We start from the raw sequence: 18814 nt of genomic DNA, 5'->3' as shown, positions 1-18814 counted from the left end.
AGCAACGCCAAGTGAAATACGAGTTTATGAGAACAAAATGGAAACGTGAGAAAAAGGAGGAGGAATGCTGTGATACTTAAATTCACTGTGTTCATCTTGCTTAGGTGACTACAGATCTCAAATCAAAATGCACAGACTCTCACACAGGCACCTCTGCCTCTGCTCCGCTGGCTGCTGGGATCATCGCTCTTGCCCTTGAGGCCAAGTAAGTGCTTATCGCCATCATTTTTCTGAGTCCGACTAGTCCCCGCTATTCTTTTCAGCTGTACAGCCTTATTCTAGCGTTTAATATCTGCTGGCTTTTGTTTTTGGGGAGGGGGGAAAATGGCACAAGCTCGTTAGAGATTGCAACAGTTTCTTTCCAAACTCAGATATTGAAGTTTTCAGAATGCCAGAGTAGTTTGTAGAAATGCTCCACTGTTATCTCACGAATTTTTCCAGGCCAATTTTTTTAGACTTTTATTTTTTAAATTCTTCTATTAAATTAAGCTTTTACTGCTGGTGCTGAATGTTTATACATTAGTTCTGCGTGATTATCCCATTTTATGAATTACTTTTTAACCCCTCTGCCACAGATTTCAACTGTGCACTTACAAACAACACCATTTGGATGTGAGCGCTAATCATTCTTATCTAGTCACGCAGCACTAATGGAGAGACAAACACGGACGTCAGAAGAGCGCCGAAAACGAGTAATTAGTCTTGTGGCAAAACAGAGTGAGGTGATGGAAAAAAACTGCAATTAGGAATGAATTTGATGACAAAGTGAGTCAGCAAAGTTATTATCTAAAAAGCCTCATTTTCTCCAAATCCACAGTAAGACTAAAAAGCCTGTACGCATTTAATCACAACAGAGAGGCCAGTTGTGACTTCATGTAAGCCCTTTTTGCGTTTGGTAAATACCAACTTGCTTGCCTGCATAAAGATTAATGATGCTTTGGAAAATGTCTCGCAAAGGGCAGAAGAGGACTTGAAATACGTGTCGACTTAAGATTTTACGCAAGCCAAGGAAGAATGTGACTGCTAAATCGCTGTATTATGAATTCAATCACCTGTCCATCAGCAGCTTAAGACTATAGGATGATGTAGTTTCAGTGGCTCAACTTGAATTTTAAGCCAAACTTACCATATGTGTTGCTGTTTGTGTGCTGTCTGTCTCTTTCTGTGTGTGTGTGTCTGCGTGTGCTTGCACGTACACGTGTTCTAGTAAAAACCTGACCTGGAGGGACATGCAACATCTGGTTGTACGAACTTCTCAACCTGCCCACCTGCTCACCAATGACTGGAGAACCAATGGAGTCGGGCGCAAAGGTACAGCAGCTCCTTTCAAGTTTTCATCAACCCTCTGCAGTTTGCAGATGCCTGCGAGGCTCATTATTAGTGTGCATCACATAAACCAGATTTAACTGGACAGAGGTTGAAATGCACACCAGCTGGGAGAGCCAGGATGCCGGCTAATGTTTCCTCTTGCTTTCTACAGTCAGCCACTCGTACGGATATGGTCTACTTGATGCCGGTGGTATCGTGTCCATGGCAAAAACGTGGACCAATGTGGGACCACAACGAAAATGCGTCATCACCATGGTCAGCGAGCCAAGGTTAGTACACCGGAGGCTCATTAATACCGCAGCTCGTTTATCTCAGCACCCTGATCACAAGAAACTGTTAAGGTGACGCAAAGAGGGGCAACACACTGCAACAGACACACAAACACGTGTACATAAACACAACAGAAATTATAGATATGTTTGCATTTAAGAACACAATTTCAGGAGATTCTCACAGTACAAACAAATAGAATACACTGAGCACAAGCAGCCTGTGTGAGTTTGCTTAGGTTTTAATTAATATTGAGTCTCGGACACATGTCACAAAACAATGAAAAACTGCAGTGTGTCCCAGCTCGGTTCACGCGTCTCCTGGAATCATGTAGTCTGGGATACTTGCAGCACGTTCTTGAATTTGCTTATGTTGTATCTTCAGCACCGTGGTTTGTGATTGAATTGTGTTTTCTTAATTTGGTTGTTTTGTTTATTCGCATGTGTTTTCGTGAGACGCACTGTGTTGGTCTCCCATGGCCACTGTGGTCTGCACACGTTACAGCTGTCAATTTTCTAAAAACAACTTATTTGTTTAAATTGCTTTGACTAAAACCCACACAGCCTAGTTATTAAACTAAGTCATGTGTCTCTGGAGGAAATTATCTCATTGGATTAGAGCAAATTGATGCTTCAGTGTTTTTGGAGCTTGACCCATATTATGGACCAAAAAACCCCCCAGCCCCAGTTATACTAATTACTAAATATTCTAATTATTTGTAATCATGTATGCAATTATGAACACTATTTTAATAGCTAAAGTTTGAAGAGGTAAATGTTAAAAGCAAAGAAAAAGAAGGGTAGAGCAATAACAGCATTAAAAGAGAATGCACCAAATATCCATCAAAGACAGCTTGTTTATTTCTAGCCGCTTTGTTCTTTGACTTCAAACATTCGTTAAATACTATGATAAGAAGCCTACATTTTTCAGAAATGGCAAGTTAAGAGTAATGAAAACAGAAATCAACATTAAATTGGTAACTCATAACAAAACAAAGGTTTTGGAGATGCTTGTGACTTGAGACTGAGCTGTCAAGCTTTGGCGCAGCGACACATCGTGTCTTCATCATGTTGGCTTTGGGCGCCTGTTGAAATGCCTGTCATTTTGTGTGCGCGAGACTCAAACTTGAGACAAAACACTTAAAAGAAAGATAATAGTTTGTCAATTCATGTGTACCTCTCGCTGTTGAAACTATATATTTCTTCCTAGCCATTTTATTCCTCCTTCTGCTGGTGTCTCAGTCTAAATCCAGTCAGACATCGCCTCTTCATTATGCGCTGCCTGTCACTTCCCTTGCTGGCTTTGAGGGTCCTCTCTTTTACTGGAGCTATGAGACGCTCAGAGCAGATGGTTTGAGCGTCTGGGAACAGCAGTCAAGGCAGGTTATTCAATTTACATTTTAGGTGTTTAGCTGACGTATTTATCAAGACTGTCTTGTAATAAGTGAGCAGGCAGGGTTTCAGTATCTTTCTCACTGTCAGTTACCTTCACTCGTTACCTCTGACAGAGTCATGACCGCAAGCTTACTGAGCCCATATTATGCTCATTTACCGGCTCATAATTTTATTTTGTGTTCTGCTAGCATACTTTTACATGCTTTTATATTCAGTAACACATCAGTTTCCTGACACGGCGTATATTACACCAGAATACACTCAACAGACGCTCCATTTGAACCCTTTATCACCCGAGTATCAAACAGGCCGCTTGGTAAGATTTTAATTGTCATCTTTCAGAACCCGTTTGAATTTTTTCTGTAACCCAAAATGGTTGTGGAGTTACAGTAATGTGAGGCACACATAGTTAAATCTGGGTGAGGCTGATTTTTCTGTCTGTGCAGACAGCTGTCCCGTGTGATTGCCTTGTGCTATCATGATGCAGTGAATATCTCTGTGTCTTTGTCTGAAACTGTTTGAATTTTGTCTACCGTCTAAACTGTAACAGTGTCACATTCATTTAAAGAGGGCTTGTAAAAAAATTTTTTTAAAAAAGGCCCCAATCTAACTAAGCTTAAATTGCTCTGATTGGTCAACTGGGTGAACAAATGGGACTGAGTGGTTATATCCATTAGCTCCTGTCCTGTGAGTTTGTTATTTTAGGATTATAGGTAGTAAGTATAAACAAGAGTTTAGCTGTATGAATTTGAACTGTAAGTAGACCTGGCTCAAGGAGAGACTCCCGCATTAGACAAAACATGATGTTTTAACATTTTTAGGAATAACCTGAGTTACTAGTTCACATGTGTACTGTCAGGGAAACACTGGCTTTAAAAAAAAAAAAAAAAAAAAAAAAAAAAAAAAGCCAGCATGGTGAATATGATACCATGAAAACACAGTAACTCGCACCTCGTCCTTGTTTCAAATCGGTTCAATTTCTGATTGGCCATTTAAACATTTCAGCATAGTTCATCAAGGCAAAGTTATAGCTCCGCAGTGCTCAAACACATTTTTGAGGACTTTTCTATCAAAATAACACTCCTCTGCCTTGTCCTGAGCTCCATAGATACCACGACTGAGATATTTTAGAGTTGGAGTTACTTAAAAGAGTTGACTGATGTAGATTCCTGAAGAAAAACCAGCCAGTGGTTCAGAAGCAATGTTTTCTCTTTGGGAGGGCTGTGTAACTATGCAGGCTTTTTACATGCACAAAAAAGCTGGAACACATTTGTCATTTTATGATGATTTTATGATTATATTAAGTCCAACAATACTGCACAATTATTATATTTAAAGACCAAAGTGAATTATTATAACCATAATTACAGTAACATTAGGCCATTTACTTTTGTAGCCGTGAGATGGGGAATTAGGCTTTGAGTGACACGAGCAGACAGAAAAGCTCCTGCATGCCTGACTGAATGAGGCAGGCTTTGTTGCAAATGTGTGTCAATGTACTGTAAGAACACTGAATGTGATCAATGTGTGCCCATTTCCTTCACACCAAAGTTGATGCAAATTACTACCAGGTCTGCAAAATCTTTTGCAAATAAAAACTGTATGGCATCAGTTAAAAGCTCTCGCATAGTTTTTAAAAAGTGATTTATGATTTGGAAACATCCCTTTTTGTTTTTCCTAGATTTTGCCAAACGCATGGGAATGCTTCAAGTTTGGCTTACACATGTGGTGTTTGTTCAAAAGCTTTATGCACAACGAATTGAAATGAACACGTCTGTGCTGGAGGGATAGTTTTGATTATGCACATGTTGATTGGTTGACTTTTAGGACTTTTTGCGTAACCCACTTTACGCACTTAAAAAGACAGCCAATTAAATTGTAAACAAAATGTTTCCAAAGGTGGTTTAATGCTACAGACAGACTTGGGATAAGTGGTTGAAAACATGGCGTGGCCAAATAATTGCAACCATGTGCAATAAATTTGCAGTCTCAATGCCTTTAGGATTGTTGCTTAGATCACGTCTTTGACCACTTAGTCAGTTGCCATCTGTAAAGCAATCTTGATGCATCAAAACGATGATAAAACTGCAATAAGATTGTGTCGGTCTTCAGTTAGTAGTTGAATGGAGACGAACTGGAACTTGCATGCAGTCTGTTTGTGATTTGCTGTGATAAATTAGTGAGATTGCAAATCTGCTTTTGTCTGCATAGACAGAAATTCATATTAACTACTTGCATTCAGAGTCCAGCCATAACCTTATAGGCTTAAAATAGAACCAACCGTACTTTTCATAGCAATATACCCAGAATACAAGCAGCTGACGACCAGATGAGTTGAGTTCCCTGTTCTAAGGAGAGCGCTCTAGGATGAGTTGTGCTCATTGGTGCACATTGAGTCAGATTAATTGACTGACTGTGATGAATTTAATTTGCATTTGCATTTATAAATTAGACTGCAAATATTTGCAGACCTTTGCCAGCCTGTCTGAAAGTGATTGTTGAAAAACCAACGTGCAAAAAAGTAAGGATTTATGTAACAGTTATTATGACAAATTGGAATCAGGCAACATATGAAGTAAGAAAAAAAACAGATTTTTATTTAACTAGCTCTTGATAAAAAGGGAAAGGGAGAGTAAGGTGTAGCTTCTCATTTACTTGAGCTTTCACACTAAATGGCAGATTGCTGGTTAGGTTTGCAGCTTTTTCTTCTTTTTTTTTTTTTTTTAATTATTTATTTTTGTCTGAGTGTGCTTGTAAAAGCAGATTCTATGTTTCCAGTACTGCCATAAATTTAGCTGCTTCCAGACCCTAAATCACAGTCGCTTGTGCTGCAGCAGTCAACTGCCAATGATAAATCAACCTCAACAGCTCTCGGTATAAATTTCCATTTCTCTAAGATTTTCTGTCCCCACCTCGAGAAACCATGAAATACGTTTTGCAAGCATGCTTAAATGCTGCGTGGCTGTCAATTTGCATTATAATATTATCATGAGCAGTTACTATATGACTCATTGGCATCTGAATAGTGCAGAAAATTAACCTTTTACATGACTTTTCCCATGTGAGGCTGCTTTAAAGGTCAAAGGTGTTTACTGTATGCTGCCCTTTCAGTGCATCCTGAAAAATGTGACTCATCCTAAACCTGTAGGGACTCCGTCTGGATGCAGTTTAATGATCATCCTGTCTATAATTTTGGCACATCTGTGCCACTAAAACCCTGCACCTTCCTCCTCTGAACTGTTGTGGATGCGTATAATCTCCTAAGCGGATTTTGGAGGGGGGGGGAGGAAGAAAGAGGTGTGTTTACTTCCACAGAGGATAGGGGTGCTACAGGTCGAGACACTAATCCTGTTCAAGGCTTGAAACGAATCACCTTTTGTTGGCTTTCAGTGTCCAAGAGCAAAATGTGGTACACTTAGTAATAAGCCACTAATAATTCCACTGACACACAATCCGTGAGTAATGTCCATCACTGACTTAATCTGTCGGTTAACAGGAACATTGGCAGCCATTTATATATTAACAAGAGTGTGGACGGCTGCATGGGGACAGACAGTCATGTGACCTCATTAGAGCACGTCCAGGCCCGGCTCACTCTGTCCTACAACCGGAGGGGAAACCTGGCAATCCACCTCATTAGTCCTGCTGGCACACGCTCCACACTGCTCCACCCCAGGTAAAAAATGCACAACTACACAAACATGGTGATCTACAGTGCGTGCTGGTAATCACAAAATACTTCCTTACGCTCCCGCTTGTTTTCCTGCAGGCCTCATGACTACTCATCAGAGGGGTTTAATGACTGGGCTTTCATGACCACCCACTCTTGGGATGAGGACCCTACTGGGGCGTGGATGCTTGAAATTGAGAATGTGGCGGGTGCCAGTGACTATGGTAAAGCAGTTTTGTTATTACATAAAGATAATATACACCAGTTACCCACATCGTTACAACCACCTGGTAAATAATAGCTCTCCTTGTGCCATCCAACTGCTCAGACTCATCGGGGCATGGACAGGGCACTTCTGGGGCCTTCCTGTTGTGTCTGGCTTCACAGTGACGGTCCTGTAGGTTGCAGTTTAGTCCCATCATGAACTGATTTTATTCCTTCTAAATTTTAAAATTGCTTAATTAAAACTGAGGTCCAAGATTGTTGGAAGCTAGGTCAACACCTTGTGCTCTTTGACATTTTCCAAGCTCTTCCTGGGCTTTTAAATTTTATCAGTAGGGCACATTGTCATCCTCCCCCTCACATGCTGTTGGGGATGGTGCTCTAAAGGTTGGGTAAACTTGGTATGCAGCAATCATGGGTGTGTGATATGTGCCAAAGTAACATCCAGCAGAACATTATATTGTATTACGATAATTGCTTCTCCTGGTTTAAATGTTGCGACTGATCATTGTGCAATGATTGATCGCTTCCAGGCTTTATCTAATTTAGTATCAGTTTATCTTCCCTCTTTATCTGGAAAATGCTGATCGAAGATCCTCAGAGTCCACATTGAATGTTTTCAACAGTCTTAAACCTAAGCGAGGTCACCACTAGGTCACCAGAATGACCCTGAATGACATTACTTGAGTGTTATTTAATGTAACCTTTTAATCTGTTGGGCCTACAGTCCAGCTCAAGGGTTGAAGGGTCAGTGCCAAGAGATTAGAGATCAAGTGGCTTCTGTGTCCAAAGTGTTGTTGCTATTTTTATACTAGTTGACTGTATGGCTGTGCAGACTTTTTTCCTTATTGCAGGAAGGATGACAAATTCTTCAGTGTTTATGGTTGGCCGTGGATCATCACACAAAGCAGGTCCACCCACAGCACCATATTCAGCCAAAATACTTAAGAAAAAAAGATCTAGATTCAAGTCTCACGCCTCCCTCCTCAGTAAGGAGTGATTTACTAAAGTGGAACCTCTCATGAGGCCCCACACTTCAATGATTTTTGAGAGATGTGCTCTTTATAACTTGTTAGGCACAGAGTGAAATCATGCTGTCTTTAAATTTGCAGCCCATATCAAGGAGCAATTTTCTGTCACTTTATGCAGAAAATCCAAGAGTCTAATAGGAGATGAGGATACATTTACAAAAACCACCCAAGGGAGTGCTGGAGCCTTGCTAGGCTTGACAGGCCTACTTTTTTCACCCCCCCACAGTTAATTTTAGTTTTTCATCTGTCTCTCCGCCCAGGCACTCTGACCCAGTTCATCCTGGTGCTGTATGGCACCAGCTCAACAACTTCCAGCTCCTCTGAAAAGTCTCAGCCTGGCAATGACAGCTGCAAGACGTTGGATCTGAGGCAGATATGCATTGGTAAGACTGTTGTCTCTGCTTTGCTCCTCACGGGTCCTTTCAGCCACAGTAGAGGAGAAGTGTAGTTTTATGTTAAGGTGTTACACTTGAACTAGCCCGTTCATGACATATGATCTCGGCTGCATCCATTTGCCTTTTGTCTGTATTTCTATGCAAACTTGTCTATGCACAACTCCATTGTGTAGCCTTATTATTTGCATAAAATTTAATATAAGAGCTGGTTTCTGCTCAGACTTACGTTTACTCCACGTCTCTTTTTAATAATCTCATTTAAAATAAACGTAATCCTTCTACTGTGTTCTACCGAGTCCAACTAGTGCTATAGGCAAGGTCTAAACATGCCACTGAGCACCAAGGCAGTGTGAAGTACATGTTTCCTGAAACAGTGCCAGTCTGACCCCTACAGGCTTTCAGTGGTACTTGCATGCTTATAAACAGGGTGAGTGCAATGTAGTTATCATGTATGCGATTATCATGTGTTGTCATATCCATGTGTCATATGGCACTGGGTGTGCTATGTCTCAGGGCTCAAAACTATAATTCTGTTTTTGAACAAGCTGACAAGATGCAGCAGGAAGCGAAAATTTCCTCCTTCTGTTGGGTCTCCTGTTTTCAGCTCTATTACCCTCACTGCTGTCTGTTAATTGTCACTACAGGCGATGGTCTGCATCTGAACTTGGTGCCTATGGAAATGTGTCTTGTTTAAGCGTGCTGCACTCAGCATAGACATGTAAAGATTTAGTAAGTGAAAGCAGCTCTAGTAAAAGTGTAAGAGCAAAACAAAAAAATTGCCTTGAAACAGAGGGCAGGCACAGCCTTGTTAAATGTGCTCTCAGGGCACGAATCCTGGTTCTGTTTTTTGGTTGTGTGACTCATATGAAGAGCTGAAAGGTGCAGAGGTTCATTTCTATTTCTCTATGTGTTACAGAGTGCAATGCAGGCTACTACCTCTTTCAGCAGGGCTGTGTGAAAGAATGTCCAGCAGGCTTCTCGGTGGGCTCCCAGCCTCTCAACTACACCGTGGGAAACTTTATGGAACCAGCTTCCGTCCCAGCCTGCCTGCCCTGCCCACAGCCCTGCCTGACCTGCAGCAGCCTCAGCCCTCGGTCCTGTCTGTCCTGTCCCCCGCACAGCTCCCTGGACCCCAACTCTGGCACCTGCCTGCATCTTAACCAGTACATGCGCGAGTCCCCTGATAGCTTCATGGTAGGGCCAAGTAACCAGAGATCGCAGCTAGAGTCAGGCTCCCGGCTCCCCATAACCATTGCTGTGCTCAGCTGCATGGCCATCATCGCCACTTTCGCTGGCATCTTCCTGATGCTGCAGCTGCACTCCGGCGCGCTCCTCAAGTTGCCCTCTCTGGAGGCTGGCGGTGGTCTCGGGGGCACCTTCAGTCTCGGCGGAAATAGGGTGGTGTCGTACCGTGGCATCCCAACAGTGTGGGGGGAGGAAGGGGTAAATACAGACTCGGAAAACGAAGAGTTTGACGTCCAAAATGAGAGGACTGCCTTTATCAAAACACAAAGTGCTCTTTAATGCCTCCTCCACGTCCCTCCCTCTCTCCTGCTTTTAAAATCCTCACACCACCATTTGTCTGATAATTCAGGGCTGTGGTGACTGTCTCCTCTCACAGTCTTTTTCTGGTTTAATCTCCAGTTCATTTTCTTTTTCTGTCCTATCGGATTCTCATCTGAGTTCTGTTTCGGGATCTGGTCGCTCCGCTGTGCTGTGGGAGACCTGATGGGAAGCTGTTGTCTCTCAGAGCTCGGGATGGCCTGAGCTTTGCTCTGTTCACACTTGGGCGCTTTTCTATTAAACTGGCTCTCTCCCTCCCTTTGCCCTCAATCACTAACAGTGTCTGTCTGTGCAGAGTCCATTTTCCCCTCCAGCTCCTTTTTGTTACAGTAAACAAATGATTATTATTTGCTTTCTTCCTCTTTTTTTTCTCCTCCCACTGTGTCGTTTAGTCTCAGTGCAGTAGCCAGATGAGATTGCGTGTATGTGTGTGTCTGTGCATGTATGCGTGTGCATCTCTAAATCATTGTGTGAATGTGAGCGTGTAAATCTAATGAACAGTGAACAGTGCAGAGAAGCTTAAGCGGGTCCTGTCATATTTAGTGCTTTAACTAAAACGTGATGGCCAAAAATTGTATTATGAACCATGAAATCCAATTTGAAAATATTTATTCTCTCTGAAGTGTCATTTAATGACCTCGCTGTCTATAATCTGTTGACAAATACAATGCTCTCCAGTTATTTACATTTTTAAAGTGCATTTTCAAGATCAAACAAATCTAAAGCGTAGCAGTTGATGAGAAAATATCCAGACTTCAATGGTTTATAATCCATCAGCAGTCAGACGTACAATGCAGACCTTTCAGGATATGCCATCTCTGCAGTGTCTCTCTCTCTATGACAGGACAATTGCAGTATCTACTGAAGATACAATTCTTATTTCATGCAGTCACTTTTAAGCCAGTACAGTTATTGTTCCTGTTATGTGAAAAGGTTTCTCCCAGCTCTGAAAGAACAAACTGTGAGTCATTCAGCGAGCAAAGCCTCCTTCAGCCTTTTGGGATTCCAGCTGAACTTATTCCTGTTTTGGAAGCTATAAATTCTCCTGTGCTCGTAACCTCCCCCAACCATTACATGGAAGGGTATCAAAACAAAAAAGAAAAAGGAAATTATAAGAAAACAACACACACACACACACAAACTTGCAGGCTATTCAATCAACCCTGAGGCATAATCCCTGCCAGGGATATTTAATTTCTGTGTCTGAAGTGCTTACATCCTGGGGCTGTGGGAGAAGATGCAGGGCTGCTTGGAGAACCCAAAACAATGTGTGACTTGAGCGCAAAAGCTTCTCAAAGCAGCTGGAAGGTGTTGACTGACTTGTGACTGATTTCTGACAGAGCTGTAACAATATACCGGCTCTCCTCTCATCACATCAGCACTACAAACACACCGCATATCTTAACGAGTGAAAGTTGCTTTGCGTGTGGGAGAGTGCGAGTGTTAGTTTATTGCATATGAGGTTCAGGAATGTTTATCTGCCCTCTGAAGTGAAGATTTCCTTCCTCCATCCTTCCAGTCTCTGCTTTCTTCTTCAAATTTCAGATATTGTTTAAAAATCCTGCAGCGAGACTCCACGTCTCATCAGCATCTCTGCACTTACCCTCCAGTCTGCATCTAATCTGAATTTCAGATGATGTCTTTAGTGTACTTGCCAATTAATTATATTCTGAATAATACTGCAGCAAACTATTTATTCTGAGAGATTTTATTCATTCCTTTAGGGAAAATTGCTTTAAGCTTTTTTTTCTTCTTCTTCGTCCCCCTCCTCCTCCTTCTTCTTCTTCTTTCCCTCCCTGGCTGGTCATCATCTGAAATTTGCATCTCATTATTTAATCCAGTGTAGCCATTTTGATTCCAGTGATCTTTTTTTGTTATGTTGAAATTATGACTTTCAAAATCAGTGGAGCTTGCTGAGAGAGGTTGTCATGGTGATGACATGCATTGGCGACTGCAGCTGCTCGTCCTTCTATCTACCTCTCATATCATTCAGCAAGGTTTCGTTTTGAGGAGCTGATAAATGATCATAGAGGTCAGATTATATGTAGGTTAGAGATGAAATCGCTTCTGGGAAATGGTAATTTAATTTTTTTATTTTTTATTTTATTTTTTAAGGACTGTAGGTTTGTATGTCACATTTATGTTTTAGAGGAGAAACAAACAATTGCAATTCAGAAACTGTAAAGCTGCTGTGTAAATTTTACTCCCCTGGAACTCCTATCTGTCCTAAAAATTTATTGCCTTTAGGATCAGCATTCATGTGCAGACACACCTGGGTGTTAAAGCCTCTTACTCAAAGAGGCTGGGTAGGAGAATTGCTCTTACATCTTGATGGCCAGCATTTAAGTGCTAAATCAACCTGAGATTGCTGGGGGCGTTTGTTTTCTTCATCTTTACCCAGGCATCTCCTCCTGGGGTTTCAGACCTTATTTTATTCTTTTTAAGTTTCTGTCACTGACAATCAATTCCTTTGTTTGTTTGTTTTCTTTTGGGGTGGGAGGGGGGCAAGGTGCAGAAGCACACAAACAAATGGATTTTAACTTTTGATTTAACTGCCTCACTAGAAAAGCCTCCACAGAAAATGTTATTCACTGTATGCAGATCATTTAAATTGCAGATTTAGAAATCAAGTCTTATTTGGAAAAAAGAAATTCTCCAAAGGCAAAAGAATGCAGATTTTGATTACCAATACCTGCCAAAAATCCTCTTGAAAAGAATGGAGGAAGATTGGTATGCATGCTTTCAAACACAGCGCTCAGCCAGGAAGCGTAATTCATCTCGAATGGCTGGTGCAGGTGTAACACATTTGGCTTACTGTGGCCGCTTCTGGATCAGAAGCCAAACTGAAAATGAGGATTTGGAGAAAATGCCCCAAAAGGAACAAAGCTAATGTGGCAGGCTTGTTCTGCAGGGGTCTGTGGGTTGTACATTAGTGCCTACTGCCATTTAGGCTTTGATTAGTTCCACTTTGAGGAGGGTGCTAATTTAAAAATGTAATAACTCCAGCTTCAGACTTGAGCCACCAAATCTTATTGACTTCCCAGCATGCTGCGAAGTGTGTAAACAACAGATAATGGGCTAATGCAGAAACAAAATTGCTTCCATAAACCGTTTTTCTTAAACTCTGGATGCATCTTTTGAAGAAGTATAACATGGGATTCAACCAATGCGTTCCAATTACTGTGCGCTAATTGATTCCTGGTCTAGTCAAGATTATGCACTGTGCATTTTCCTTTGGACTTGTATTGCTTCCAGGAAGAGTGGTTTTGTTTTTTTGTTTTTTCTTCTTAAAAATCCAACACTGCGGGTGTTCAGACAGGTTTCTGTGGCCCCTCAAGTGCGCACACGAAATGATTTATTCGTCTTGGCTAATGTTGTATTCACTGCAGCTTAAACTTAAAAATAATAAAAAAGTAAAAATAAAAAATACTTTAATCAGATGATCTCAGAGCCCTGAGCAATCGGGTGTTAAACTTGGGAAATCCATGAATGCAGGCAGAATTAAGTAGCTTCTGCTTCCGAAGAGCCGGAGCTGCAGAAAACCATCAGCAGCCAGCTGATTCTTTTAACGGTGAGAATACGATAAAAAAAAAAACTAAAAAAAAACACACAAAAAAAAAACCCCACACACTAAAATAAGACGAGTGCCAGAAAGCAGCTCGTAGCTAAAAAGCCCTACCACTGTAGCTGCTCTTAAATTTAGAAGGAAAAAAAACACTGCATGTCGCAAAACATCTGCCCTGGTTATAAAGAGAAGACTCCCTCATTGCTGCCATGAAGGCTCGTCTTTACATTGCTGATTTAAGTCATGTGGAGCTCGACGTTGCTCCCGTCCTGCTTTAGGATGTAGTCTAACGTGAGATTAATATGAAGTCGGATGAAGTTAATAGGAGCAATATCTTTGGCATAACCAAAGACAATCATGTTAATGCTGTCTGTTTAGTATGAATATGTGTTGCTTCCAGGTTGTCACAATCCATCGACCCTTGGCTTGTGTTCAGAGTGTTTTTATTGAAACCATTCAGTCACCTCTGCCTTTTTTTTTTCTTTTCTCTTTTTGTTGTCGTTTTTGACGATCTGCGACGACACCTTGTATGTTCAGCAGCTGCGGAGGGAGGAGGTAGAATGTATCCCATCGCCATTAACTTAAGGGCTGAATCAGACCTGAGTGCGTCCGTGTGTGCACACGCGTGTTAATAAAGTAGAAAGGAAACACTTTGTGATGGAGGAGCGGTCAGTGGAGCAGCCTCAGTCGACTCCGTTGACCTCCTCCCGCCTCTTCGTGAGGTTCCTGACCTGTGGCTGCACACAGTACCTTACAGATACGTGTGACCTATGGTAATGTACAAGAATGAATATCCTACATGGAACATAACTCTAAAATAAGGCCTATTTTTGTACTATATGAAAGGTGCAGTGTAATTTTCTTGTAATTTAAGGATTTTTTTTTTTTTGCTCTTTTCTCCTTTTTATTTAATTGATGTCAATTATAGATTCTACTAAAAATAAAGATCTATGCAAATTTGAATGTGTTTTTTCTTTTACTTAAATGATTGAAACTTGATGCTGTTGTTGGTTAATGAATGCGAGAAGCACAGAGATGGTGGACAGTTTAACGGTACATAAAATAGTTTCAAGAAAATATCCTACATTAAAGTATTTTTAAATGCAAGTACTGAAGTATGAGCATTACATGTGGTTAAATGTCGGGGGTAAAATCATCCTGCAGAAACGTTTATGCTATTTTAGCATCATGGATTTATTGGATTGATGATAATAATATGTAAGACTATTCCTACTGAGCTTGTAACAAGATCTAAATGCCAGGTGTGACGACAAAGTTCAGTGACTCCGCCCACTTATTTATAAATCTAAAAATGGCTGATTTGAAGCTTTGATTACCTCGTAAAGGTCATCTCCTCCTGCACCGGAAGCTGGCAGAGCTGCAAGATCACGGAGGTTCTCGGAGTGATGAGACAACCCGATGGTTTGTAATGGAGCCGATCATTAGCATTGTATCATCAGTGAGTGCAGTACTGGAAAATAACAATTTTGTGCTAATTTGTAGTTTTACTAAGCTAACGTGCTAAATTTGGATGGCAAACATGATAAACAAACCTAATCGGACACTGTATTAGGTACACCCTGCTAGTGCCGTATTGTGCGCTTGTCCTCGGAGCGGTTTTTATTCACAGCATAGATTCAACAGGGTGCTGGAAACATGCCTCAGACTTGTTTCCATGATGACATGAAGGCATCAGTCAGCTGCTGCAGATATGTCAGTTTGCACATCCATTATGAGAATCTCCTCTTTCTCCACATCCCAAGGATGCTCAGTTGAATTGACTGTGTAGGCCTTTTGGGTACCGTGATCTCGGTGTTGTGTTTAAAAATAGCAGTCTGAGATGGTTTGAAGTTTGTAACACAGCGCGCTATCCTGCTGGAAGGATCCATCAGAGGATGTGTGCACTGTGGGCATAAAGGGATGACTGCCAACAATCCTCAGGTAGGCTGTGGTGTTTAAATGATGCTCAGGTGGTAACAAAAGATTCAAACTGTACCAAGAAATGATTCCCCACACCATCAGCAGCCTGAACCACTGATATGAAGAGGGATGGATCAGTGCTTTCGTGCTGTTTGTCAAATTCTGACCCTGCCAATTTCAGCTTCAGCTTTATTTGTCATATGTAAGTTAGCAAAGAGTAAACATTTTCAATGAAATGTGTTTAACCAAGTGCGGCATCATGAGAAATCTCACAGTTAAGCAGTTCTCAGATTACTATATGAATGTTGCAACCAAAATTGAGACTTTATCAGATCAGTCTTCTTCTGTCCACTTTTGGTGAATCTGCATGAATTGTAGCCTCAGTTTCCTGTTCTTAGCTGACATCTGGAGCACCCAGTACAATGTTCTGCTTCAAGGTTCAACGTGTTTTGCATTCAGATTCAGAGATGCTCTTCTGCATACCTCGGTTCTAATGAGTGGTCATCCTTTAATTCTTCTTGACCGCTGGTATCAACAAGGCATTTTTGATCCAGATAACTGTCGCTTAATGGTTAATCTATTTCACGCCATTCTATTGTGTGAGGTTGTGATATAGTAATATTCATGTTGGTTGTAGGCCACTATGGTCATCACCATGTTATTGTGTCAGAGCCTGAGGGATCTTACTTGGACTAGCTGGAAGCTACATCTGAAATTTTCATTGGTGGAATACACAGACTATTTATAATGGTAAGGAAACACGGTACTGGGAAATGTGACTGACGGGGCGAAGATGAAATTGCAGTACTGTACATGTTTTCTTGCACTGTCAGAAATATGTGGCTGAGAGAAGGGCAACTGATTCAAACCTTCACTAAGTAATGAGTATGGAAGTTAAACTGGATGATATTGATCTACTAGAAAAGGAATTGAAGCAAAAGCTACCAGGCCAGATTACATTTTCCAAGTTAGTATTTCTGTGAAGGTTCTCAGTCATCCAGGTCATCGTAGTCAAAGGAGCTTGGAAAGAAAAGCGTCTGGACTTCTTTAAGTTGCTTGAAGACGTTTCACCTCTCATCCGAGAAGCTTCTTCAGTTCTAAGGTCAAATGGTGGAGAGTCCCAGATATAAACCTAGTGGGAGTGACCCCCCACAGAGGGACAAAAGGACCCCCTGATGATCCTCTAATCGCCTGAGCCAAGGTGTGAAACTGGGTGTGGGTCCCAATCAGCCAGAGTTTCGGGTGTGTTCATTGTGAAACCTGGCCCCACCTTATCATGCGAATTCCTGAGGTCAGATGGCCCAGGATGTGAGTGGGCGTTAAGGCGTCTGGGAAGGGATCTCAAAACTGGATTATAGATGGCAGAGAGTTGGTGTCGTAAACCCCCGCCTCTGTTCAAAGATGGTCGCTCACAGTGGACATAGATGGCTTCTTTCACTCCTCTTTCGAACCATCTGTCCTCTCTGTCCAAAATGTGAACATTGGCATCCTCGAAAGAGTGTCCTTTATCCTTAAGATGCAGATGGACTGCTGAGTCTTGTCCTGTGGAGGTGGCTCTTCTGTGTTGTGCCATGCGCTTGTGAAGTGGCTGTTTGGTCTCTCCAATGTAGAGGTCTGAGCATTCCTCGCTGCACTGTACAGCATACACCACATTGCTAAGTTTGTGTTTTGGCGTTTTGTCTTTCGGGTGAACCAGTTTCTGTCTAAGCGTGTTGCTGGGTCTGAAATACACTGGGATGTCATGCTTGGAGAAAACTCTCCTGAGTTTCTCTGATACACCGGCTACATAGGGGATGACAATGTTGTTGCGTCTGTCCTTCTTATCCTCCCTCGCTGGTGTCTGGTCTTCTTTTCTGTGCCTCTTTGCTGACTTTAAGAACGCCCATTTAGGATAGCCGCACGTTTTGAGTGCTTCCTTTACATGTGTGTGTTCCTTCTTTTTACCTTCAGGCTTAGAGGGAACACGTTCTGCCCGGTGGTGTAGGGTCCTAATTACTCCAAGTTTGTCTTCCAAAGGGTGATGGGAGTCAAAGAGGAGGTACTGGTCCGTGTGTGTGGGCTTCTGGTAAACTTCGATGTTGAGTTTGCCGTTCTCTTCAATGTGCACGGCGCAGTCCAGGAAAGGCAAACAGTTGTCCTTTGTGTCTTCCCTGGTGAACTTGATGTTTTTATCCACAGCGTTGATGTGCGCAGTGAAGGATTCCACTTCTTGTGTCTTGATTTTGACCCAGGTGTCGTCCACATATCTGTACCAGTGGCTGGGTACTCTTCCTTTGAAAGAGCCAAGAGCCTTCCTTTCCACTTCCTCCATGTAAAGGTTGGCTACAATAGGTGACACGGGGGAGCCCATGGCACAGCCATGTTTTTGTCTGTAAAAGCCTTCGTTGTACTTGAAATATGTAGTGGTGAGGCAGAGGTCTAACAGTGTGCAAATCTGATCGGGTGTGAAGTTGGTCCTGTCCTCCAAGGAGCTGTCTTCTTGTAGTCGTTTTCTGACAGTCTCCACGGCCTCCGTGGTGGGTATGCAAGTGAAGAGAGAGACTACATCAAAGGACACCATGGTTTCATCTGGATCCAGGGTAAGTTTCTGGACCTTGTCGGCGAAGTCGGTGGAGTTCTTGATGTGGTGTGGGGTGTTCCCCACGAGAGGCGCAAGGATGGTAGCAAGGTGTTTAGCAATGTTGTAAGTGGCTGAGTTTATGCTACTGACTATGGGTCTGAGTGGGACAGCTTCCTTGTGGATTTTAGGAAGTCTGTAAATGCAGGGTATGGCATCCCCTGGGTAAAGGCGGTGATATGTAAGGCGGTCAATAATTTTGTCCTTTTCAAAGTCTTGAAGGCAAGCTATAACTTTCTTTTTGTAGCTGCTTGTGGGGTCTCGCTTTAAGGCTTCGTAGGTATTGTTGTCACTGAGGAGAGTAGTGATCTTTGTATGGTAATCTGTAGTGTTTAGGACCACGGTGCATCTTCCCTTATCAGCTGGTAAAACAGTGATGTTGTGGTCCTTTGCTCAGGGAAGCGACGGCCTTCTTTTCCTGTATTGTGAGGTTGGATGGAGGGACTTTGGCACTGGAGAGCGTGCCTGAGACTTTCATCCTGATTTGCTCTGCTTCTGTCTGTGATAATTTATTAATCCGTATGGCAGATTCTGTGGCTGTGATGAGGTCCACTATGGGCAACTGTTGTGGAGAAATGGCAAAATTGAGTCCTTTGGCTAATACTCTCTTTTCAGGTTCAGTGAGAATCCTGTCTGAAAAGTTCTTAACCCATTTCTCCTGACTGGCATCAGGTGTGTTTTCTTCTCTGGGTTGTGTAGGTTCAGGATGAGGAGTGTGTGTTTTTGAAAGCAAGGTGTGAAATTTCCTGCGTTGTCTTTCTTTTCCTTTAGAGTGTTGGGCCCGCTGAGCCTTGTCCACAAACTTGTAAACCTCTTCTAAGATTGGAGAGGGTAGAAG

At 42.1% G+C, this 18814-nt stretch overlaps 2 protein-coding genes across 7 annotated transcripts in view; both read left to right on the top strand.

The window, feature by feature from the left end:
• Positions 1 to 14402, top strand: part of furina (furin (paired basic amino acid cleaving enzyme) a) — an 84626-nt gene extending 70224 nt beyond the window's left edge. For all 4 annotated transcript variants that reach the window (XM_076882760.1, XM_076882763.1, XM_076882762.1 and 1 more), the window contains exons 10-16: positions 105 to 205; positions 1208 to 1311; positions 1481 to 1598; positions 6490 to 6669; positions 6763 to 6887; positions 8177 to 8299; positions 9228 to 14402. In XM_076882760.1, coding sequence (XP_076738875.1) covers positions 105 to 205; positions 1208 to 1311; positions 1481 to 1598; positions 6490 to 6669; positions 6763 to 6887; positions 8177 to 8299; positions 9228 to 9835 — 1359 coding nt within the window. In that variant the 3' untranslated portion in view covers positions 9836 to 14402. The remainder of the gene's footprint in view (positions 1 to 104; positions 206 to 1207; positions 1312 to 1480; positions 1599 to 6489; positions 6670 to 6762; positions 6888 to 8176; positions 8300 to 9227) is intronic.
• A 330-nt stretch (positions 14403 to 14732) lies between these two features.
• The window catches only part of fes (FES proto-oncogene, tyrosine kinase), a 28403-nt gene continuing 24321 nt past the window's right edge, over positions 14733 to 18814 (top strand). Inside the window, exon 1 of one of the 3 annotated variants that reach the window (XM_076882757.1) lies at positions 14733 to 14861. In XM_076882757.1, coding sequence (XP_076738872.1) covers positions 14846 to 14861 — 16 coding nt within the window. In that variant the 5' untranslated portion in view covers positions 14733 to 14845. Of the gene's footprint in view, positions 14899 to 14962; positions 15381 to 18814 lie in introns of those variants that run through there. The other 2 variants (XM_076882758.1, XM_076882759.1) reach the window with 2 other exon arrangements.

Source organism: Maylandia zebra, linkage group LG1 (assembly GCF_041146795.1).
Source record: "Maylandia zebra isolate NMK-2024a linkage group LG1, Mzebra_GT3a, whole genome shotgun sequence".
Taxonomy (NCBI): Eukaryota; Metazoa; Chordata; class Actinopteri; order Cichliformes; family Cichlidae; genus Maylandia; species Maylandia zebra.
The sequence above is the reverse complement of the archived record's forward strand: the minus strand, read 5'-3'. Positions and strand labels throughout refer to the sequence as shown.